Here is a 24,763-nt window from a genome sequence, read left to right on the forward strand (position 1 = left end):
CCGAAACGGAGACTAGAAATCTAACCCCACACTGAGACACGCCTCAACAGGCAATGTCAGGTTGAATCATTGTTGAAACAACAAAACTCACGACGTTGAAATAGCGTTGAATATTAGTTATAATGAAAATTGAATCAACGCCATTTTTTAACGTCGAAAATTTCGACGTTATTTCAACGTTGAAATCGCGTTGTCATCTGCCGGTAAAATCGCGAAAACATATATGCCATTTTAAAGTCAGAATTTAACGCGATTTCAACATTGAAACGTCAAAATGTACGATGTTGAAAAAATGACGTTGATTAAATTTTCATTCTTTACTAACATTCAACGTTTTTTCAACGTCGTGAGTTATGTTGTTTCAACGTTGATTCAACCTGGCATTGCCTGCTGGGACGACCCAACCTATCCACCGAGACAAGCGACCTAACCTAAACTGGAAGAGGAGATTAAGGTAAGGTTTCTGGGGAGATCACGTCACGCCCTCGGGGCGAACGTGAAGGTGAGGGGCGTCTCGGGCTTGAGGGTGAACTGGGACTTGACGCGCATCTCCTCCTGGTGCTCGAATCTGACGGTGTACTTCTGAAGGACCTGTGGGAGGTAAAGGGTTTTGAAGCAGGTGTGTGTGGAAGAAAGGTCTGGCAGGAGCCAGTAGATGAGGTGTCAACAGTAGCTTGTATGAGGGGTCAAGCGGGGCTTCGGAAAGATGGTAAACAAGAGGTTGGGAAAGGTAATCAAGTAGGATTGGAAGAGGAGCTCAGGCTGAGCTTGGGAAGGGGAGGTCTGGCTGGAGCCTTGGGATATGTTTAAGCTGGGCTTTGGGAGGCCAAACAAGGAAGGGCAAGCAATTGACCTCGCTTGGTCAATCTACTGACCAAGGGTCGAGCATTGGGAAGGAAGGTGAAGCAATGTCATGGATTAGGAGGCTATTTAGCGGTCAGAGGATGGGAGCTCAAGGAAGGGTTCGAAAGAGAAGGTCAACCAGGGGCCTGGGGAGGAAAGGAGAAAATAAGGTCTGCGGGGAAGGGATAAAGCTGATGTACAAGGAAGAGGTACATGTCATGTTGTGGGAAGAGATGTTTTACGCTGGCGAAGGAGACACGTCATTATACCGATTGTCTCAGCTTTAGGGGGGTGAACACGTAACGTTGTAGTAGGAAAGAGAGTCTCACCCTGACGAGGAAGGTGAATATCTGCTGCTCAGCGATGCGCCTCCCCACGCACATGCGGGTGCCGTGGGAGAAGGGGAGGGAGGCGAAGGGGTGCATGGGACCGAAGGGCCTGTCGCGATCCCAACGCTGGGGGAGGAACTTCTTCGCCTCGGGGAAGAACTCTTCCTGCTGCGATATGACAGACTGCAAGCTCAACACCAGCGTCTGTTGAGGAGAGTGATGGTGTGTCTGTTAATTTTGATTGTTCCATAATTACAAGCGCTTTAGATTAGGCAGGATATCTTGCCCGTTATGTCGCAGAATCTATTCAGTGTGAATAACTTGAGGGAAAATTCTAGCATGAAGGAAAATTCAATTGAGGGAAAATTCAATTAAATTGCTTTAATCATTGATTTGATACAAATTCAAATAACTGGTTTATAGATGATCAAGAATGTATGACGCTTCTGTGTGTGGTGGCAGGGTGAGGTGGCAGGGTGAGGTGGCAGGGTCTCCACCGTCCCACTCCACCGTCCCACTCCACCGAGGGTATCACCTCACCCCAGCAGGCACGCGGTATCCCGACATGACGACGTCGCTGCAGAGGATACGGGAGGAGCCAAACACCAGCGGGTACAGCCTGCGAGGACTCCGCATTAATCCCGTGCATTATTTGATCAACACTTGAAGCCAATATGGACCCAAGGTAACAGAACAGCTTCCATATATCTGAAATGTATTGCTGACTGTTCAATTTCACTCCTGATGGGACAAAAACGAGTGGGGACCTCCCAGTGGCGGTTACCGCGGCCCAAACCATCACGGACATGGGATTTTAACGTCATGCTACTGTTCTGGTTGCCACAGATCTATCCCGACTCCAAACTCTGTCATTTTGACGGTTAAAGCTTTGTTCTATGTCAAATTTTTTTTTCGCCACTGAACACCAAGTTGGGCAGCGTGCCATCCTCAATGAGATCCAGAATATGCTGGCATCTTTCGAGCCTCATTCGTTCATGACGGTCTGTTAGTTCATGTCTTGTTTGCATCTTGTAAGGGGAGGTTTTGTGGTCATCTTTGAGGACTCTACGCATTGATGTCTGACTGACTCCTGTTTCTGCAGCCAATTTGCAGCTGAGCGACGAGGGTTTCTCCTCAACTTCTCCCTCGTGTTTGTGACCAATTGTTTTGTTCGGACACTTCGTTTCCTTCCTTGACCAGGTCGATTGCATGTTTCGCCCGTTTCCTTAAATTATTGACCACCTTCCACACAGTTTCACGATGAATTTGTTTTTTTTTTGCAGTGACTGAAGTACTCTCGCCCTTTTTATGAAAGTTTACAATTGCATTTCTATCTACTGCCATAAGTAACTGTAAATATAAACAACTTAGACTTATGCAATATAAAATAGACGAATTAATAGACAATATTAAGCTTCATTATAAAAGAAAAGTCTCCTAGAAACCAATTTATTTTTATATAGCAAACATCCGTTGCCATAAATATGGCGGACCCTGTAATTTTCATGATTTGTATTCTTAATTTATCTTAGATTTTATTGCACGATATGGCGCGTCAAAACTCCTCCACGTCTTCTTGGAGAAATTACCCCGTCGATGTCCTTTGACCTCAAAGCTCCCCTAAAGACACGCCTCTCACCTCAAGGCCTTCCAGAAGACGAGCCCCCTCATCGCAAGGCCTCCCTGAGGACGTGCTCCCTCACTTCTAAGCCTCCTTGAGAACGCTCCCTTCTCCTCAAGGCCTCCCTTAGGACACGCCCCTCACCTCAAGGTCTCCCTAAGGACGTGTCCCAGGCCCGGAATGGCGGCGAGATGCTGGGGTGTAAGTGGTGCGCTGGCATCGCCCACGACGCTATCCACGGTCTCTTGTAGGCGCCGTTGTTCCTGCGGGTGTCGCGCCAACAGGTACAGAGTGAAGCCGAGGGCGTTTGCCGTCTAGAGAGGAAGAGATGATATGGTTAAAATTTATCTTTGTATATATAAAAAGTATTTAAGGCAATTGAAAATAATTTCGATCAACATACAACAGCTTTATCGGGCCACCTACAGTGCTGCCGGTAAGGTTTGAATAGGGCACTGGTGTACTCCAGTAACTATTGGTTCTCGGCGGTCACACTGCATAATTAGGCTGCTTGGTTTGGGTCGAGGAGGGGAGTTCACCCTGCCACCTCACCACCTTGATCTCTTTTTGACTAATAACGAAATAGTTGTGGTTGTCGTTCGGGTCGAAGAAACCTCACTGTCGACCACCGCCTGGTTTGGTGGATACGACAATTGGAACTGAAACTCAGTCCAGGGCTATACCCCAAAAGGACTGGTATAGGACTTAATTTCCATCATCGAAGAACGGATTGGAAGGCAATTTTTAATGAACTTGACGAAACTAATTGAAGAGAAGAGTTTCACGAGATGAATGCAGAGGAAATTGTTACACAACTATGTGAGAAATTAGCACAGCTGTGTGTACGTCATACCCCGAGAAAAACAGGCCCCTAAGTCCGCAGAATTCCGGGAGACCGTCGAAACCTCATGAGAAAATGCAAGCGATTAAAAAAGCGAATTACTGAATCCACTAGTGACCTGATGAGACAGAGACGAGTTTAGAGCTCCACAAGGAAACTGAACGCAGGTTGCAGGACTCGCACAGGATGGAAGAATAAGCTGCCGAGGAACGAGTAGTTAAGGTCATCAGAGAGAACCCGAGGTGTTTCTTCAAATACGCCTAGTCCAAGGCTAAAATAAAGACGCCAATGTCATTGTCGGAGCAAACCAGGGCATGTGTGAGTTACTAGGATCGCAGTTGAATCAGTGTTCTGTAACCCCCGCTACTCAAAATAGGAGAACGAAATCGAAGTTCTCCAGTACTGCCAGGTGAAAGGGGGTTAGAGAACATTGAGTTTGGACCAGAAGATATGGAAATAAGTATCAAAGAACTGGCGACGTTTTCAGCATGCAGGACCGGATGTAATTCCGACGGTGCTGTTGAAGAAGTGTGTTGAAGCACTGATGGCTCCGCTCACAATGCTCTGGAAAGCCTCGATGCTGGAGGTAATTATTCTTGAGAGCATCAAAGTGGGACTGATGCTCCTTGAGAATTGATAACCGAGGCCCTTAATAATAATTACCTCCTCCAGATCATTGTGAGCAGAGCCCTCAGTGCCCCGAAACTTCATTGGGTCGTGGTGTTGAAAACGTCACCAGTTCCTTAGCTACATAACGTCTGATGCACATTGTGCATTCGTAATGACTAGCAAGATATGAACGTATAAATGGAAGGCTGTGATACTGTGAGTTATAGTTAGCTATGAAACTTTGAGTCAAGCAACGGACTCAGAGTTTTTTATGAGGAAGACGGAAAGTTCAACTGTGATGAATTGCTTACCATTACAGGTGAATTTGGAGCCCTATAGGCAGAACTATAGAGGGTAGCTGACACGAAGTACAGACCACAACGGAGAATGAGTGAGGAGATTTGTGAACCCCATTTAGCCCGTAGACAGGGATGAGGATGACACAGATCGAACGTCTGGTCTCAGCGTTGTATGGGTGGATGGCTAGCAGACCAGAGCATGTTTTGTGTGGTACCTCACCAGTAAAGTACGAAGATTCAATGCGTGAAGCTTAGGGTCTGTCAATGAAATGGACGCGACTGCCGTGATCGGGTGCTCGCCTAACAAATAAGTGCGTGATGGTAGAACATATTATGGGGTGTTGACTTTATGGACATAATGAAACGTTGCCATTCAGCACATAATGCAGTATTGCCGCTCATTACATAAGACCATGTTGCTATACATCACTTGCAGCGCTGCAATCTCACGGTCTCAATGCCCGCCAGCAGAAGGTCGAGGATGATGGTAGCCACGTCGCTGCGATTGAGGCCGTCGGTGGATAAAAGCGTCTCCATGATTGACAGCCTCCTGTGGGGGTCCTGTGAGGACGTGACTTCTTGTAGGCGATCCTCCGCCTCCTTGATGGCCTCAATTGCTAGCCTGGAGAATAAGATCATGCGATAAAACGCGGGACAATAGAAACTGTACTGATGGGAATTCCAGGCCATCATCAATCAATTCAAATTTGGCAGCGTTAAGATATAACATAGATTAGTCGAGCAGTTGTTGCTTCATCCAATAGATTGAAAATCATAGATTGATAGATTTTCATCATAGATTGAAAATACAATTATATCCTATTGCACAGTTTGTTTTTGAGTGATTTTTTTTTATTTTTGGGACATGATGTTTTCGCCTTTGACTCAGAATGAAATACAATTGCTTGTTCGTGCTTGCGTATCGCTCAAAAATGCATTAAAAACATAGAAATTAATGGTAAAAAATACTTCAAGCTATTTTTCCATCCATAGTATATTAGGCAGGGTGAGGTGGATTCGCACCAGACGCTATGGAGTCGTGGTGGGTCGCAAGACGCGCGTAAGGCCGCATGACTCACGCTAGGAAGGCGTCGTGGTGGGTCTCAAGGCGCACGTAGGGCTTCGTGCGGTAGAACATCCAGGCGGGGAAGCCGATCTCTGCTTCAGTCGCGGCGTTGAAGAAAGCGTTAGCCGAGGCCACAAGCTGCATGGGAAACGAGTCCTGGCGAAGGCCGGGGTCCAGGCAGCCCAGCTCTCGGTTGAGTGCAATCAGACCAACACCTTGAATTAATCAATCAGGATGTTAACCAACCCTGAGAATTCAATCAATGTTCGATATTGTAAATCATTACTGAAACGACATATGTAAGCCAAACAGCAAGCAAGATAACCTAATTCATAAGACATAGGCCAGCCTAAGACATATTGAACCAACAAGAAGTGGCTACTCTATCTGCCATTAATGAAGTAGATTCAACTAACATATAATGAGGCCCATTCAACCCTTATCAGCGGCTAAGCAGATTTTAAGGAAACAACAAGAAGCGAGTAATGAACAATATTTCGTTGACGTGAGGATGAGGTGCTGGTGGTGCCACTAGGAAAGTGTGGAAAAGAATAAGAGGTGGCGCAGATTGGTCAAAAAAGGGAAAGGAGAAAAGGAATTGACAGTAGGAAATGAAAAAAGGGCTCTGCGCATAATCAAGTTGGAAATTGACATGTATGTATTGATTGAGGTTACGGATTGTGGGGGACCCTATAAGGACTTTGAATAATTTATATGGGTGATGGTTCTATATTTACATTTTTTGAGCACGACTTACACTCGAGTGCCCACTTGTGGAGCTCATGCAGGAAGTCAGGAGGCACTTGCCCCGTCCCTTCTTGCAGCAGGTCTATCCTGTAGCGAGGTTTATGGTTAAAATAACGCGCTTGTAATGATTGTGGATATGGTAGTTCAACAGGTTATTATTAGAAGCTAATATTGTGGTTGCCGACCTTCTTACGTCATCCATACCTTGAACCGGTTCATCTAAATAATTTTTGAAACGATGCATTTAAATAATTAACTAATTCTTATTGAAGAATAAATCACAACTACGTAATACTCCTTGTCAATGCCTTATATTAAGCATTAGTCGGCGCTAAGCTGTTGGCACCCATCGTTCTCGCAGCCCCATCTATGAAAAGAATAATTTTTAAAAGACAAATTTTTGGCCCAGAATTGATTTTTTCTGAAAAAGAAAAAAACGTCTCTGAAAATGTTAAGAAGAATTGTCTTGATTAACTCGGTATTCAAGCTTCTGCGCAGCCTAATGGTCTTCAGTACTGCGGAGAGAGCTGTAGGTCGCGGGTGAGATTCAGAGTTAGGTTCTTCGGTCAAAGAAATAGAAATAAGGGAATAAATATGCCCCTATAACTATGACTTTATGTTCCTAATGTAGCTGCTAGGACACTACGCTTAAAGAATCATGCAAGATAATTTGTATATAATAAACTCGATGGTATATTAGCATTATAAGTAGATTGCATTTAGAAGATCGATTCAATTTTCAAATTTAACATTTTAATAATGTGGTTTAAACGTAAGAATTTAATATTTAAACGTCGTAGAAGTAACATCATTTCAATGTTGAACTGTGGTGTCATCGCTACGTTGCAAGGATAAATTTGCTTTTATTCTGGACCAATATTCAACATGATTCAAACGTCATGAACGGAGCACGTTTAAATGTTAATTCAGTTAGAAAATTCTCGTTCTGTATCTTGGCAACGCTTGTTCTGTGTAACATGGCAGCACCAATCTTGCAGCGTTTGGTGCAGCTCGTGCTGCTCGCTTTTCAACGGTTTGCAGAGGCTCGTTCGTACCTTTGGCGGTCGCTTTGGTCTCCTGGAATTTCGGTTTGGCTCGTTTACACATTGCTCGCTTTCTCAGCGGCGTATCGAAGATCGTAATATCAGGAATCATGACTGAATTTCACGCTTTTCAATAGAGATCGAACCAACTTCATCCGCTTCCTTGCGAATACGTAATTCTTAACCTTGGCAGTCATGTCTAGCCTTCACGAGCTTCTGGATGGCTAGTACCCAAATGGCTTATTTTTCTCGGCGGCGTGCCGAACCTCGTTTTCTCGGCAGTCGTGACTGCCTTCCAGTGTTTCGGCGTGTCATGTCGAAAAAAGTGCAGCTGCAAAATTATTTTTTGATTTTTTAGTTGACTGGGCTGATAGGTGGCAGCTGTGTTTAATGCTGATAAATGTAAGTACAGTACATCAGATTAGGAAGATCAAAGTCGAACTTTCAATATGAGAAGACATGGTAGCAACGAGAGAGTGGTTGAGAGAAAAATGCGGGGGAGAGAGTTTTGGGAGTTTATGTCGACCAGTGCCTATACTTTCAAAAAAAAGTTAAGAGATCGTAAGTTCATCAGCCAATCAATGACGGCCTTTCAAGTAAAATACACCAATCACAGACAAGAAAATTGAGTGTAAGTACTTACGTTCACTTAGCGAGTTTTGAAAGTATTACCCCACGAGTGGAAATTTTCTATGCATTTTGAAATGCAAGTTAACAAATCAAATAATCTGCTCGGACTGATAAAATGCTCCTGCGGGTTCCTAGAAGCAGAATCGATGAAGCTGTTTGTTGAAGACGTGCAACAAGGATAATTCCAGGCTACGCCTGAAATCGAGATATTTGGCTTTTTTCATTTTTTAGTTCATTTTGGCGGAAAAGGAGCGTCAAGCACGGCATACAGCATGTATGTATGCCCGTGCCTTGGTTTTGGCGCAAAGCAGTTTAAAAAGTATATAAAATAATTATTTTTTAACAAAATTTACCAAGATTTCTTTGAAAAATTGCATAAAGTTTTCATTATTTACGTTAATTGACACTAACATGAAATTTGTCTTAATTTGAGCTCATTTGTCAGCTCATTTGAGTTGGTGATAAAGGCGCGTCGAACGCAGCAAACCGCATGTATTTTATGTGCGTGCTTTAATTGGTTTAAAATAACAGTGTGTAAAATTTGTGTCCAAAGATTTATTTGAATTATATGGTATTTATAGAATATCATTCGCGTTAAACTGGATAACAGTGATCATGTGTCTTCTTCGACGCGTGATATGGTGCGCTCAATACGAGAAATAGGCGATATGAAAGCTGGAGACACATTATCAAGTAAATTTTTAGCTACTAAGACTGTGTTATCGACGTCTGCGTGGCAACTTTAAGTGGAGTATACAAGTTTACTCAAACTTTGTACAAGCTTTTAGATTGACGATTAGTGTATGAAAAGTGGAAAAAGACTAAGGATAGCGGTTATAATATTATGAAATCTGTGGTTCAGCTCATGCATGCGACAACATTTCATGTCGTTTCGTGTCACGAATATGTGGAACAGACTCTCTGCTGTCATCGTTCAAGAACAGACTAAATAAAGCTATACAGAGGCATATGTTCGACTATAAGTTCAGCTGACAAACTGGTATTTTTTTCAAGGCCTCCCACACTCACCATTCCAACAAAAGAAAAGAATTGATTTTATTAATTAAAAACGGAATGGTTTCATGTCAATCATCAGGGCCCCGACCTTAACGCCTCTGATGGTGGCCTACACCGACTCCGAGGGTCACTGAGCTGTGACGCGAGCGAGGAGCGGGCCCACGTCGAACTTTTCTCTGACTGAGCCAAACCCAACCTTTGCTCCAACCATAGAGTCTCTCTACGTTCGCCGGACAATTCCGTAATGCGACGGCCAATCTGTGATATTAAAGGACCAGTCGTTTCACCATATGTGCCCGTCGTTTCTAATGCGACTGGCTCGAAACGATACCGAGCTTCCAACGCCGCGTATTTACGTCTCTGGTTGACTGGTGGTTGATCATGAACTACTATCAACTTTGAATAGATCTGGTCAAAAGGTCAGTACTTAGATCTCTGGTTGACCAGAACATTGCAAGAATCGGTGACTAATAAAACTTGGTCTATTCTACTATACTACACAGGATACAACGCTGACACAACTATAATATATTGTCTTTATTTACTATTTACGCAGGCTTCTTAGTGGCTTAGCTTCTTCATAGCCGCCAAGCAGAGAGCAGAAGGTCCAGGGCTCGAGTATGCTGGTACGGTCCAAATACTCGTAACTCTAATCAACACTTGGTGGCGCTTACGAAGCCATTCTTCAATCATGCCAGCAATTATCGCCAGCTAATTGGTTCCATCCAGCACTAACATGTGCTGGGTACGATCCAAATACAGCATTGAGATTAGTTGTGAACCACCCCGAATGCTTCGGTAAGAAGTTAGTACGGTCGTTAATAGCGGTCGATTAACCAAGGTAGGTCGTGATTGCTGTGCTGGGTACGATCCAAATACTCGTAACTTTAATCAATACTTGGTGGGGCTTACGAAGCCATTCTTCAATCATGCCAACAATTATCGCCAGCTAATTGGTTCCATCCAGCACTAACATGTGCTGGGTACGGTCCAAATACACGTAACTGTAATCAACACTTGGTGGCGCTTACGAAGCCATTCTTCACTCATGCCAGTATTATCGCCAGCTAATTGGTTCCGTCCAGCACTAACCTGTTCATGAACTTCTTGGTGGCGCCGTCAACAGCCGGCAGGTACATAGCAACGCTGCGTGGGCGCAGCAAAGGTGCCTGTACACGACTGCGCACTCGCCACCACTCTTCTCCATGCCTTGAGGCAAAACAGAGGAAAAACTATATTGAAATTAAATAATTATTAAATTCCTGAGCTCTAAAGCTTTAGATCACTTACTTATTAATAAAATTCTTAAGTTCAGCGATTAAGAATTTCAAGTTGTGGCGACCAGGTATGAATATTTACTCGAGTTACCCTCGAAACTAATTTTCTGACGCAGTGCCTTATAATGTTAGGAAACTCCAGTGTTCATATTTATTTACATAAGTGTAATACCGTGCATAATCTGGTAACCAAACTTTGATTCAGTTAAGTAGTAGAGCTCTTCCCGTGTTTCATTCCCTAATACGAAAGACGGTTGTAATTTAAGACGCTAGCGCAGCCTAGTCACACGATTCATACGCCTTTAACCGATTCATAGGGCACTTGGTGCAAGTATCGTTTCGCACGAGTACGTCTTTAAGGTAGTAATACCGGGCTGCTAGCATTCCCATAATCATACAAAATAAATGAAATCTCAACATAGTTAAAAATCGATTTCGTGGAGTCAAATACAGAAACATCCAGGTATTAGAACACCCGGATGTTCTGGTCAGAAGAAGCATCAACTTAGATTCTATAGTGGAGTCAAAGCAAACGAAGTCTGTTCGAATTAATACGAGGAAAACAGCAACACCGGCGTACACGCCGTCTGCGCTGGAGCAATGGTCCGCTGTCACTTGCTTTTATCTGTAAGCTTCTTACTGACAAACTCTGTTCAAGGAAGATCATCTTCGATCTGGCAGTAAGAAAAATACGAAAACACTCTTTAAAAAAAATTATGAGCAATGTTTGAACACATGCTAGTCTTAAACGCTAAAATATTTTGATTCTCAACGCGTAAAATAAGTTCTAATTAATGGTTCTTTATTTTGCTCGAAGGAAGGACAGCCCTTTTCAGAGGTAAAGTTTGAATTTTATTTTTTTAGGTATATCTCTAAATCATTAATTAGACGCCGTATGGAAAACATAACTATAGGAAACCGGTAGATAAATCTATTGAATTGGAATAAATAGGAAATAAGGTAGAATATTCAAAGTGTGTGTTATAAAAATTTCTCAAGATTTTATACATGCATATGTTGAATTGATTGGGCAGGTCGTTTTTCTCCAGGCTCAACTCTGGGTTCCTAGACGATGAAAGAATTGCAGCTCAAATCGTAGCAAATGAATAAAGAACATTTTTTATATAATTTTTTTAGAATATATCGATAAATTTGAAGGAGAGTTCTCCTCTACATTTATTGTTCCATTTTCCTTGAGACTAGCATTTTTCTGCCTCAAAATTTGATATTTGTAACGTTTCATCCATCATCAAGTTTTTAGGTTTTGCTCGTGAGTTCCTCACAGAGCCCAGCAGGTAATTAAAAAAATGTAATCAACTATTTCCAAGCAATTAACTTAAATGTTGACAAGATTCCAAAAAAGACATAACTCTTAACCCAACAACTTTTTAGAGTTTGGAGGGCCTAACTTTTGATTGCTTACATTTCCCTAAGAACTTTTCAGACCATGAAGAACTTCTCAGAAGTTTTTAATGCGATGATAAAAGAATAAGAGTCAATTTGTGCCTTTAGTTTCATAGACTAATTTGATATTAAATTAAATAGAGGCTTATGCACTTTTTTAACATCGTTGTAAAAAACTTGTTCCATGAATTTTTCTTACACGAAGGCGTATTCAAGTGTATTTCTAGTATTTAAAAACCATCATATCATTCCCATTAGTCTAGCCCATGGTCTTAAAAACAAGTGCAAATTTAAGAAAAATCTCAATAAAATATCAATGGTAAAAATTTTTCTTCGTTATAAATTTCTTCTTCACCAAAGAACTATTTAACTGATTTTTTTTCCTTCGTATCCTTTTCGCGAAGATAAAATAACTCTGTTAATGAAATTAGATTGGCATATTTTTTAAGCTTTTAAGGTTTCTGCTGATCTGATGCGATCTAGGATCTTGAACTGAGTTTCCGAAGCTTTCTCCGTGTCAGAGAACAAATTAGCATTTGACTCCAATTTAATGAAGCTTAGTTAGGAGTCACTCTGACTGATCCATCAAATAAATTAGTAGAGTTTACAAATAAATCTGGTAAAATGTTCACGCTCTTCTTCGTCTTGGTGTAGGTGGAATAATTCCGTATTTTTTGTCGTGAGAGATCGTTGGAGTCTTTCAAGAACTTGCGTTTTATTTTCGTTTCTATTGAGAAAACATAAAACTGAGTATTTCCTAAGTAACTCTCGAATTGGCGTAGTACAATAATATAAAAAATATATGTTCAGATTTGAAATGCCTAGCTCCTTATCGAACCCGGTGGAAATCTAGTAGCTACTTCAAACTATCGTCAGTCATGAAAAGATCCGGTCAAATGACACGAGTTTAGATCTATGAACAAGGCACGAAAAGGAAAAGAATCGGCGACAGGCCACATCAGGCCTACACTTCAGCGACGACATCACTATGTTATGTTATGTTAATATAATATAATATAATAGCGGTTTCAGCGTTTATTATTGTTGCTGATTCTTAACATCGCTGAACATTCACAGCTTATTGCGGTCTCGAACACGCAACTAACTGCTCTAACTTTGCTTTGCTTAACAACTTCGCTTGCCTCCTCGCCGATTCTAACCATAAATGACGCACAGAGCTGGAATCAAACCCGCAACTCTTTGCACCAATCCTAGTACCCTGAAATGTAACCACTATATAGCTGGACCACCCTATTAATAAAGTCATAACCTTTATCTCCTGAAATTTTAAAGAAATTATTTCATTAACAACCTACATTGGATGAAAGTTTTATTTCTCCGCCATTCTTACTGATATAGAAACGACTCATGCATGTTTTCTGAGCACATTAATCGCAGCTAAAAAGTGTATTTTTTCGCTTGATTACTATACATTGAATCGGCATGACAACTAATCTTCCCTCCATTGATCATCGGTCCTTCCATTGACTCATGAATCGATTCTTTCATTATTGAATTCAAGTGAGTAATTCTTATAGGTTAACTGCACGAGTATTTTTTGTGGTTCAAAGCAATTCGTGAGTTCTTATCATGCGGCGTTAAAGATTTCCTCAATGCCTTATAAATATTTGTGGAATTCAACTTATAATTATAAACGTTAATTTTGATTGGAATTCTTCGACGGCAATGCGAGAGTTTACTTTATTGCTTATTTATTCAAAATCATTTTCATCTAAAAATTTTTAAAGTTTCTGTGCGCCGACATATCGAATTTGGAGCATTTATGTATTCAAAGCATTACTGTTAAATATAATAAAGAATTTTCTCAAAGAAAAGTAATGCTGGCAATCAATAATCTTGATAATAATAATAATCTTATGTTCGCATAATATATAAATTCTCAAATAATAATCAACAATCTTATGTTCGAATAATTTATAAACTATGTGAACATAATATAATTAAAAATTATTAATTATTAGGCTCAAAATATGTCTTATTCATCTCAGATTCTCGTCGCAGTGTAATAATAAATCTCTACTCAAACTTTGGTTCAAAACTTTACGTAGATTTAAATACAATATTGAATGTTTTAATGGTGGTGATGTATTTACTTATGGAATTAGTCGTGCAATTGACACTAAAAATTATCAACAGAATATTTTTACCTATGGAATCGATTTATCAACTTGAAAGAACTTTTAACTATTTTTCTGTAACAAACTTTTCCTTATATTGACAATCTTTTTGTATTCTGACGCTTTTTTTATTTTATGACTCATTTATATATTCTGACAATTTTTATATTCTTACAAAATTTTCATATCATGACAAACTTTACAAATTACAAACTTTTTATATTCGGACCAAATTTTTGTATTCCTACTAATTTTTGTTTTCTGACCAACTTTTTCTTATATTTTCATGGAAATTGAACGTTCACAATATACAGCTTAACTAATCCAATCTCCATCTATCACACTTCACAAGAGCAAGCCAGATGCAACGTTCCAGAACGCGAACGTCGGGGCGAGACATATCAGAAATGCTTCTTTATTCAGTCAATCGTCGAGGATCGGACACCAGCTTGAGCGAACGTTCAGTAGGTAACTTAGATACGTTTACGTCTGGAGATTCAATTTTATTTGATTCAAGACTAAGCCTTGAAACTAATGTTGAAGCAAAGCTGACTCTGAACCTGCAATCAAATCGTGAATTCACCATACATGGGTTGGCGAAGGATAGGTTGGGACAAACGGATCATTGAAATTAATTGAGATGAAAAAGTTTGTAAAATAATGAGTCAGCCTCAGTATCAAAGTCGGATACAAATTCCTGAGCAAGAAGTAAGTGGTGAATAAACTCAGTGTGAAACTATGAACAAATTCATCGACTGTGCTGGTGCGCCTTGATCCCTTACTATTGACATCATTATTTGTATTTTTTATTATTGAAAAATGATTCACATTATTGACTAATGACTACGTAATACTTTACACAGGATCTGTTAATTAACGGCAAGCTTACATATCTGACTTACTCAGTGAGAAGACCGGTCTTCTTATTGAAGAAGTTATCTTTGTTGTGGTCACGCACAGCTTTCAAGCACTCAAACCCAATACGTCTTGGGTCCTCCATGGTGCTCTTGTACAGAATCTCTACGTCGTCAGGGCTTGTGGTGACCACCATCGTGGGGGCGCCAAATACCTTCAACTTGACGATGCCGCCATATTCTCGGGTGATGCTCTCCCAAAACTTTTGCACGTTATTCAAATCGAAGTCTGAGAGATACGCAAGAAACAAATCAAGTATAACGCCGTTATATTTACACGGGAAATAATATCTAGTTTCCTACTGTAAAAAATTAGTGTCGTGTCATGGACTGCTACGACTGATCAGTTCTCAAAATAATCTAATTATACGTGTTGAAAGAACTTTGATAAATGCTCTTACAATTAGTCAATATAAAAGGAGCTATCGTGCAGTAATATCATGAATTGTGCAGTATGTTCAGACTTTTTTTTTGCGTAAATGATTTGTAAGAACGCACACTCACATTTTGAATCAGATATGTAAATAATTGTAGAAAAACAATGGTCAAAAACCATCAGAAAATAAATTTACGACTTTTACGCACCTTTATGAGTGAAGAACAAGAGAGTGTTACCAATGAGAGGGAGTGGTTTTGGGCCGGGTATATCCGAGAAGTTTTTTGGATTCAGGGTTTTAGTCGCAACTTCATGGATTGATCTGTGGCATCCGCTTGCACTAAATATCAGGGAATTTTTGACGGTTAGTGGCAATGCACAACTCGGTAATGCCACCTGTTGAGTTGGAAACTTTCCAGCCGTACCATTAAAAATGGAATGACCGTTTCCGGAAATTAAACGAATGAAATATTGAGCTCTTTGAGGTTGACAAGTAGTCTTTGGCGTGAGCATCGAACAGTTCTTGAACCTTAAAGCCATTATTAGAGCTAGCAGATCCCGGTAAAATGAACTCCTCTATTAGAAATCTACGTATTCTGTTTAAGCAGCAATTTTTTCAACGATCCCTGGAATGCTGAAGCAAAAGAAGATTGAATGCCCATGCAAAATAATTGTGATGCGGCCAGACAATTTTCTTAATAATTTACTCGATAACTAAAAAATATTAATAACAAAAGATTTACAGAGATTTTGATGACATTTCCGGCATTACTGCTTTCTTCTTTGGTTAAATTGGGTATTAATTTCCAATAAATCTAAATGTTTCTTCCATACATTTCGATTTAATACATTTTATAAGACTTACAAAATACATTCAACAAAACTCGCATCAACACTGAGATGTGTCAGTTGGAATGAACGGTGAACGAATCTAAGCTATTTATCATAATACTCCAAAGAGTGTTTCTGAGGATCTGAACTCGGGATTTAACCTCATTAGCTTTAATCTACGGCGTCAACAAGCAAGTTTTGCCTGTAATAATAGTTGCTTATATTGTGTTAAAAAAACACTATTCTCACTGATTAGTTGTAGTTTCTCTATCACTTAGAGTTTACCGAGATATAAATTTTGTCGTTGCAATGTAGGGCTCTATTGCTCTAACGTGATATAAAAAAAATCGATCAGGGCTGGAGCGTAAATCAGAAGCTGATTTTCAAATGCAGTCACGCTTTGGTAATTCAGTGTTTACTACCTATAAATATCTCATTGTTTTTATCGTTACCTCTGCAATCAATTACTGATAAGGATTGTCTACTATCTTCCTATGAACCATGGGTGAAGATTATTTTGTGCGACTATCACGGAATTCTCGTTTTCTTTGATTTGAGTTAACTTTATGACTAAACTATTGAATGCTATATTAAGTTTGCCATTAGTTACGAACTTTTAAGAGTTCGTAATGAACTGCAACAAACTAATGCTATAATAAGAGACGAAATCATAGTTAACAGCTCCCTGTGTCGATCTTCATTGTCAAGGCTTGGTTGAGTGCCTAGCCTGGACTGAGTCAAAAGTCAACTACAAGTTGATTTCAAGCTATGGTGTATTGATTAATTTTGGATTAGCAGCCAAAATAAACCATCGAATTGATTCCGGGAAAACCAAAACTAATTGTTGGGACAAAAAAATCACCAGAGTTAAACAATTAAAAAAAGGTCGGTTTTCCATTGCTGTATTTTTATCGAATTCCGTCGACAGTTCTACGTTAATAAATAAAAAAACATTTACTTTTTTGAACCAACACTATCGCATCGACGCTGACGTTTGCTTGAAAGTAATTTCTTCTTTTCGGAAGTTTTTCAAGTAATTCAGAAGTTTAACTTACAGTTTAATTTAAGCTGCATTTCAACGTTGTTTTGGAATAGCTTACTTTTCAAACAAAAGTTCACCACGATGTAAGCGTCGCAAAATTTGGTCATTTCAACTCTGATAGAAGTAAAATATTCCTCCAAGTTTTTGCAGTTTTTTTCATATGGATTTTTTGGGAGGCGAAGACGCGCGACGATACGTCACCAGATTTGAAGGCCAACTGCTGATCTGACGACTCGAGTGCGGCGAGCTCAGTGCAGCTGCCGTGTTTGCACTCAACAAACCGGATTGCACTGAACAGCATATATATATTATAGATTACGTGGAGACATTGGCACAGATGTCCTCAAGTAGAAAGAAGCGTGTACAGTTCAAGAATCCGCCTCGCCCAGCCAGATTAAAATTTGAATGCGGCAATAGTTGGTGCGTGATCATAATTCCATTTTAGATCAGAAATTAATTAAATTAAGCCTTGTTGTTTAATTGGCATTCTCCCAACTGATGTAATATGAAAATGTTTCTCAAGATATAATACTCATAAAATACAGTAATTTATTCGTGTACATTAATATTGCTTTTAGGATGGAAATCACGACCACCCTGATGTTTCTGTATTGTGAATTCTGTCATGCGTGCAGGCGTTTAAAATCATAGAGCCAACTAAACAGGTGTATTAAGATTAGAGTGATAAAATAATAAGACTGTGTAAAACAGGACAAACATGTTTTCAGACCCACGTAACTTATTTAGATGAAGCGTCGTTGAGAATTTGGGAAAGTCGTGTTCAAAATTCGATAACGCGAAGCGTTTTTGAAGTTTAAAATAAGAGTAAATAATTCTTGAAAAGTTATAATAAAAAGCGTATTATAATTCTGTACGTTCGGGGTGCTGATCGGTTTAGTTTTAGCGAAGAAATTTTATGACAGTGGGAGATGGGATCATGAGCGACAAGATAAAATAAAAGTATTTTTGGTGGTAGAAGTTTAACGGGATTCTAGGATCAAGAGGTAGTCTCGCACTCTTAAGGGACTGGCCGAACTATATGCCTTGCCACCAACACACGCCTCCCTCGGTCCCAAACCCACAAGGTTTCCCACTCGCTCCCACACACGCCCTCCCAAGGAGAAAAATAATGACTTGTGAGGACAAGTGCTGGTGGATTTCAATTTAGTTGGACTGCTATTTCAAAGTAGCTCATCTTTGATCTAAATATAATTTTATCTATTTTCTAAATTAATTTCAACTGTTACAAAAACATCTACCAACCATTAGTGTTCAGTAGCTAAAGTTATCTACACGGTTGTAACATTTCATTTTAGCCCAGAATTACAACCAAGTTACTATAAGTGTGCGATCTTTTGAGTATGAGTGACTAACCTGTCTCAAGCGCACAATGTTAGCCCCGAATATTAAAGGGTACAACTTAGAATTTCTAAGCCTAATACCGGACTTTCAATTCATTCAGCTTGAGAATTAAGTTGTTGAAGCACACCTTCATGTATACAAAAGTCGAAGGTACTTTCAATTTAGTTCGGCTCTTGGCAGCAACGCTGGAAGGTTGTTTTGAATATAAACTGACCCGATTCAACACTATACTGCAGAAAAACGAAACAACCTCACACAAATGGAGGAACTTCGTAATAATAAAATAAAAATTTCACTAAACGGCTATACATCAAGTTATCAATTTACCAACATAGCGCACCTGGATAAGTTAGTTACAACGAATGAATTTTGGAGCGCGACAGGGTTCTGAAAGCCCCGCCCGACTGCTCCTTCAAAAAATTTGACGCTCTGAAAACACTCGGATTATTCAATGAATCACAATAGTAATTTAACTATCCACAATTTCAGAGCAATATTCCAGGGTGGTGCCATATTTTCAATCACCTTAAAATATTTTGCATAAAGGCTGCAATATTATTTCGGAGGGAATTGAAATGCAGAGGAAGAAATGTGAAATACAAGTAAGAAAACCGGAACAAAGTTGAAGTTCGGATAAAAACACAATTATTCTTAAAGAGCTTAGTATTTTTTAAAAAAGATTTTAGCAGAAGGAATGCGACCATATGGACAAGTACGTTATCATAAACTCTTGTGCCCGTCACGTATGTGGCTGGTCGTTGCAACATCATGCACATTCCAAGAATGCCGGTCACTGATTTTCGAATGAATTTACTCGAAGATTAGGGATATTTTATTAAACCAGGGGTTTTTTTAGTTGCCTCCAACTTTTAATTAATTTTTTTTGTGCAAACAATAAATTTTTGAAAATTGACTGAAAAAACTGGTCGCATAGCGAAAAACTGACTAGAGCATGAATGCTCCTGCCAGTCAGAGTGCTCTTCCCCAAGTCAGTGTTAGACTCATTTTATTCTCATTACGACTTTCAGAGCAAATTGAAGTATTGCGGACCGGCCTGCAGGCACCATAAGTGAGGTGCATTAGCAGAAGAAAGAATGATGCGATTTGGCCGAGAACCGCTAGGGCCTGGCAAGTCGAGGAAGCTGCCATAAGATGCTGCAGCAGCCTCAAAAATTTCTTATAGGTTTATTTTAAACGATCAGCTTCGTGCAAATCTTTTCCTAACGTCTTCGGCGTACCGTTGATTACAATGGAATGTAAATTGAATAAATGAAATTTCAATTATTCCTCCAGCTTCAATTATTCCTCCACTGTAACCTTATATTTCGTTTCACAAATTCAGTTGTTTGAACCAGGCGCGTCCCTAGGTTTTAAGAACAAGGGGTCTTAGCTCTTTGTATGAATGTCTTTGGTTTATTGGAATGTCTTTGGTTTATTGAAATACGTTTCTCATTTAATTCGCATATTCCATATGTGTTACAACGATAGCTTACACTTACAGCGACAACTTACATTTTTTGTTCGAACCTTATAAATTAAAAATTAAATAGCGGTTTCAGCGTTTAGTAGGCCGTAGGCCTGTCACCGATTCTTAACGTCGCAGAACATTCACAGCATTTTGCGGTCTCGAACTCGCAATGCACTGCTACAATTCTGCTGTGCTTAACCGCCCGGCCTCCTTGCCAATTCTGACCAGAAACTGGCGCACAGAGCTGGGATCGAACCCGCGCTTCTCTGCTCCAATCATGGTACTCTGAACTGTAACCGCTAGGCCTTATATATGTAACCTTATATTTCGTTTCACAAATTCAGTTGTTTGAACCAGGCGCGTCCCTAGGTTTTAAGAACAAGGGGTCTTAGCTCTTTGTATGAATGTCTTTGGTTTATTGGAATGTCTTTGGTTTATTGAAATACGTTTCTCATTTAATTTTATTTAGCATTATCGCTAGCAAAACCTAACTATTCTATGGAGAAACTGATATGCTTGCGCCAGGCGAGAGGCATGCATATGACGGCATGCAAGAAGGGACTCCACTCTGCCCCAAATAAAAAATAACTCGACTAAATAAACATTGAAGTAAATTGAGCATCAAATAATATTAAAATAATCCAAATACACACTAATTAAATATCAACACCACAATACACTCGCACCTGAGAACAGTGCATGCAGCCTCGTAAGCTCACTATAGAGACTAAGTGCTCTCACTTAACTGGCGAGGCTTTATGGAAGCTGCTCCCCGAGTTATCGGGAATAACACCTGGCGCCTCCAAAGATGTATGATCGTATATAAGGTGATGATGACTAGTTGCAGGGTTATTTATATAAACTTATATTTAGGCGCTTTATATTAAATTTGTCTGAGTTTTGTTAATTCTGTTTATTTTAAAATATAAGCATTATATTATTTATTGTTATTAATAATATTAAATAATTTAAGGGCGCTAAAGACTTCCTAAGAGAGTTTTGACGACGCCTCTGGTTTAACCTTTATTGATAAATATTGATCATCCTGTAGGTGAGAAGCTCGATGAACGCATTTACTTCTGTTACCACCGATTCAAACTCTGGAGCAGGTATCTTATCTAAGGTTTTATTTGTACTTAATTTAAGTTGTTTTTGACACTGTAGAAAAAATTTTTGCTTGTCTACTGGATAATTCATCATATGGTTCGTCTAACCCAGTTCATAATTCCCGCCGCCATTGAGGCCATTCAGAGCAGACGTTTTCTGACTGATGGACTTGATAATTTTCCTCCATGCAGATGACGGCTGACATGGAGGTGATGATGATTCCAGAAACAAATACCATTTGAATTAAGTAAACACATTCAATAAAATTATTTAGTTGTCATAAAGTTAGAAATTGTTTCAGAGAAAATGTCTTCCTTTACTAAATACATCGGTCATATGAGTTTTTTTCAATATGGTGATTTCTTTAGAAGAAAGTAAACGAGACATACTTTATTAGACATCAGAAAATATCGAATATAACGTGGTACAATAAATTGGTGTCATAATAATAGTAAATATGAGCCGAATATTCGGAAAATTGTCATGCATTTAGCAGCATTTTTGACTGAAATTGCAGCATTATATTAAATTGGGGCCAAATAGGTAATCAAATTAAGTTATTGGTTCATCCTGGCTCTCTGTAAAATATATCAAGTCAAATTGATATATAATTGTGGCCTGGTATGATTGGTGATTTCTGATAAAAGCTCTGGAGGGGAAGGGGGCGATGGGCCGAGATCCTGACACGACAACCGAATCAGCACAAATGAAATTTCGAGACCCAGGAAAATGCCCGGTATTCAAGATAGTGCCATCGATGACTTGCTTCATGTTTAGTAGGTATAGGAGCACTTTACAATGTATTCCGTAACTGTGGAAGAGTGGTAGCCACATACGGGTTTATTTCAAACTGTATCTGGAGATAACGGTGGGAGCAGCAGGTAAGTTTTACTGCCTGATTGTTTCTACGATTAATTTATTGAGATTGAATGGCAGCACTTAAGCATTACCTATATTTATTTTTTTAGCTACCGGAAGAAACGGTTCAGTCTGACTCACAACAGCTCGCTTTCCACAGTTTATATTGTTTTAAAAATTTTAAGAGGGATGATAACTCAACTTCAAACTGGAAATTTATATAAAAGCTAGACTAAATTTGACCATGGAACAAATAAAAAACTACCCTATACGAAAACATATCATTTCTGATGCTAAAGCATTTTCAACTTGCATACGGCAGGTTGATAAACGTGTTTCATCTTAATCTTCCAAATCCACCAATGTGATTGGAATTTCAAAAGTAAATTTAGGTACATACAACATTCAGAGGTTGAAAAGTGTGCATTCAGTTTGAAAGAATGTTAGTTGATGTATTATGAACTCTACAGCAGAGAACAGACAGTTAACGGATCATTTCACACACGGCTAATTGCAACGTCTCTGGTGTGCCGCGGCTGCGATGTTGTGCAGGTGCGTCACCGGGGCGCGGTCTGCCTGACGTACGAGGTGCGAGAAGAGCGAGCCTGGGTCCTGCAACAGCGTGTGGGGAGAGTCCAGCTCCTGTCGCGGGACAAGGATTGGTTTCGAGCAAGGCGAAACTTGGCGGGACAAGGATTGGATTACTCGGTGAAATGAAATTCATGTACAAATCTCGGTGCTCAATGTCGAACATCGTGAATATCGTACACCAATTAACGTCTATATACTGATTGATAGCAGTGTGATTGGAGATAATTTTATGTAAAATGATTATTTACCTTCAAGTTTTATGTTCTGAATGAAACGAGAGGAAAACTGGGACAAAATTTATTGACTTCTAAAGTTGATGTAATAAAAGTTATTTTGAAAATCATTGAGTTTGTGTAGGCACATGTTCTTTATACATTATTTGCTAGAGAACCACGTAGAGGAGGTTAGTTTTGCGTAACAGTTTGTCCATTAAATTTTTGCTGCATAACATACATTTCTTCTGTAAAATGAACAAAATTAATGCTGAATGTGTAAGCAAAATAATCTTTTTCAGCTTAGTAATTGTATTTTCTATCAGTTATATCCAGAGCTGGGCAGCGCTACTTTGAAATGTAGCGGCGCTACCGCTACCGCTACATGCTCTAAATGTAGCGGGCGCTACCGCTGCACCCACTAGATTGTAGCGAGCGCTACCGCTACCGCTACAGTAAAATGTAGCGCGCTACATTAGCCGCTACAACGGCCAAAATGATTGGAAATATCTAAATATTTATTGTTCTGCTATTGGGATCGACTCATTAACATTTAATGATAATAAAACATTTTCAAAACATATCAATGCAACTTTATTGCAATTAACCTAACCGAACTAGTAAGGGTTAGATGCAGTAAATAAAAGTTACAGTTATTTAAAATCTAAAGGCTTTATCTATAAATGTAGCGGTAGCGCTGTAGCGGCAAAACCTCGTATCGCTACTTAAATATGTAGCGGGCGCTACCGCTACCGCTATATTGCCTTAAATGTAGCGCCGCTACCGCTACCGAAAATATAGTGGCCGCTATAGTAGCGGCCGCTACATGTAGCGCGCTACTGCCCACCTCTGGTATCTTAATTGTAAATGACCTGGATTAAAAATATACAGAAGATTGTTATTGATTCCTGTATCAGTCCAAATTAGCTTGGAATGTGCTATAAATCTGAATTTGCACGGTATGCCGGGAAATGGTTTTTATTTTTTGAATAGTGTTTTGAAAACTTTCCAATAGTCCTCCCTCTCAGTAGTACCTAACCTATTATGGAATACACTTTTATAGGCCTTTCCTAAGCGCAATAATTTTCTATGACGTCGACCCATTTTAAATAGTAATAGTTTAGAGCGCGGATCCGAATAACATCGGAGAAGGTAATTGCTGTTATTAACTGGGTCATAACCCAGTTTCAAAAGAACTGTTCTATGACGTTAAGTTGTGTCAAGGAATAAATGTTCAATGACGTTAACTTGTGTCATGGAACAGCTTGCTGTGACAAGAAGTTTCAGAAAAACTGTTAAAAAACTGACTAGTTATAAGTTTTTAATGCTGGTGAATAACTGCTGAAAATTATGGTGACTCCGGCTTCGAAATTAGAATGTAAATTAAATTATTTGTTCGCAGTAATTTCATAGCGAGAGAAAAATTCAACAATGGCGGAGTCTTCTTTAAATGAATAGGAGCGAAAACTCCTTGATTTATTTTACATCGTGTGTGAGCCGCAATTTGGTGATTTTTTTGCTATTTGTGGCCAGGATGAATATAAGATGCAAGTGGCGATTGTATGTAGCATGGATTGAATGATCATGGATGAATGGATAATGCAGGTGGCGATGGTATGTAGCAGGGGTTGACACCAGTTTGATGATTTAAGAAGAAAGGCAGGAGAAATGAAATACAAAAAACTTGGATACGTCAAGTTAAAACGATTGACATGACTTTATCATCAATGGATTATTTAAGTTGTAAATCCACATTCACTTACCATATAGCAGCATGTAGCGTAAATACCAGCAAATATCATATACAGTGCATCTTATCATCATATTAGGTTGAATTATTTTAAGCCAGCCTCATCGGCAAGATTGGATCGAATGAAATTAAGATGTCAAGAATATGCAAATCCAACAGGATTTGATAAGTTCAAGTAAATATTTTGAGTTAATTCAGTTTTGTTAAATGAATTGACAGAAACTGAATAAATTTTATTGAATTTATTTGTCGGGTAGATTTAAGATTGTGTTAAATGATTTATCACTAGCAGATTAGCTCAGCTTTGCTTGGGCAGGATCTATAACTCCTGCTATTTTAGAAATCGTATTTTCCCAAATCCTGTTATTCTCGTAATCCCTTATGCCGT

The 24,763-nt window shown here is 39.4% G+C and overlaps 1 protein-coding gene across 1 annotated transcript; it reads right to left on the minus strand.

Moving 5' to 3' along the window:
- Window positions 1-331: 331 nt before the first annotated feature.
- LOC108677008 (probable cytochrome P450 49a1) lies at window positions 332-15,783 on the minus strand. The gene is made up of 10 exons (XM_018165158.2): window positions 15,364-15,783; window positions 14,767-15,007; window positions 10,138-10,254; window positions 6,366-6,442; window positions 5,622-5,823; window positions 4,993-5,164; window positions 2,938-3,107; window positions 1,713-1,791; window positions 1,173-1,376; window positions 332-591 (listed from the first exon to the last, which is right to left on the minus strand). Exons 1-10 carry the CDS (start codon window positions 15,692-15,694, stop codon window positions 478-480), a joined length of 1,707 nt encoding a protein of 568 aa, XP_018020647.1. The 5' UTR covers window positions 15,695-15,783; the 3' UTR covers window positions 332-477.
- Between the last annotated feature and the right edge of the window lie 8,980 nt (window positions 15,784-24,763).

Source organism: Hyalella azteca, unplaced genomic scaffold (assembly GCF_000764305.2).
Source record: "Hyalella azteca isolate HAZT.00-mixed unplaced genomic scaffold, Hazt_2.0.2 contig15757, whole genome shotgun sequence".
Classification (NCBI taxonomy): domain Eukaryota; kingdom Metazoa; phylum Arthropoda; class Malacostraca; order Amphipoda; family Hyalellidae; genus Hyalella; species Hyalella azteca.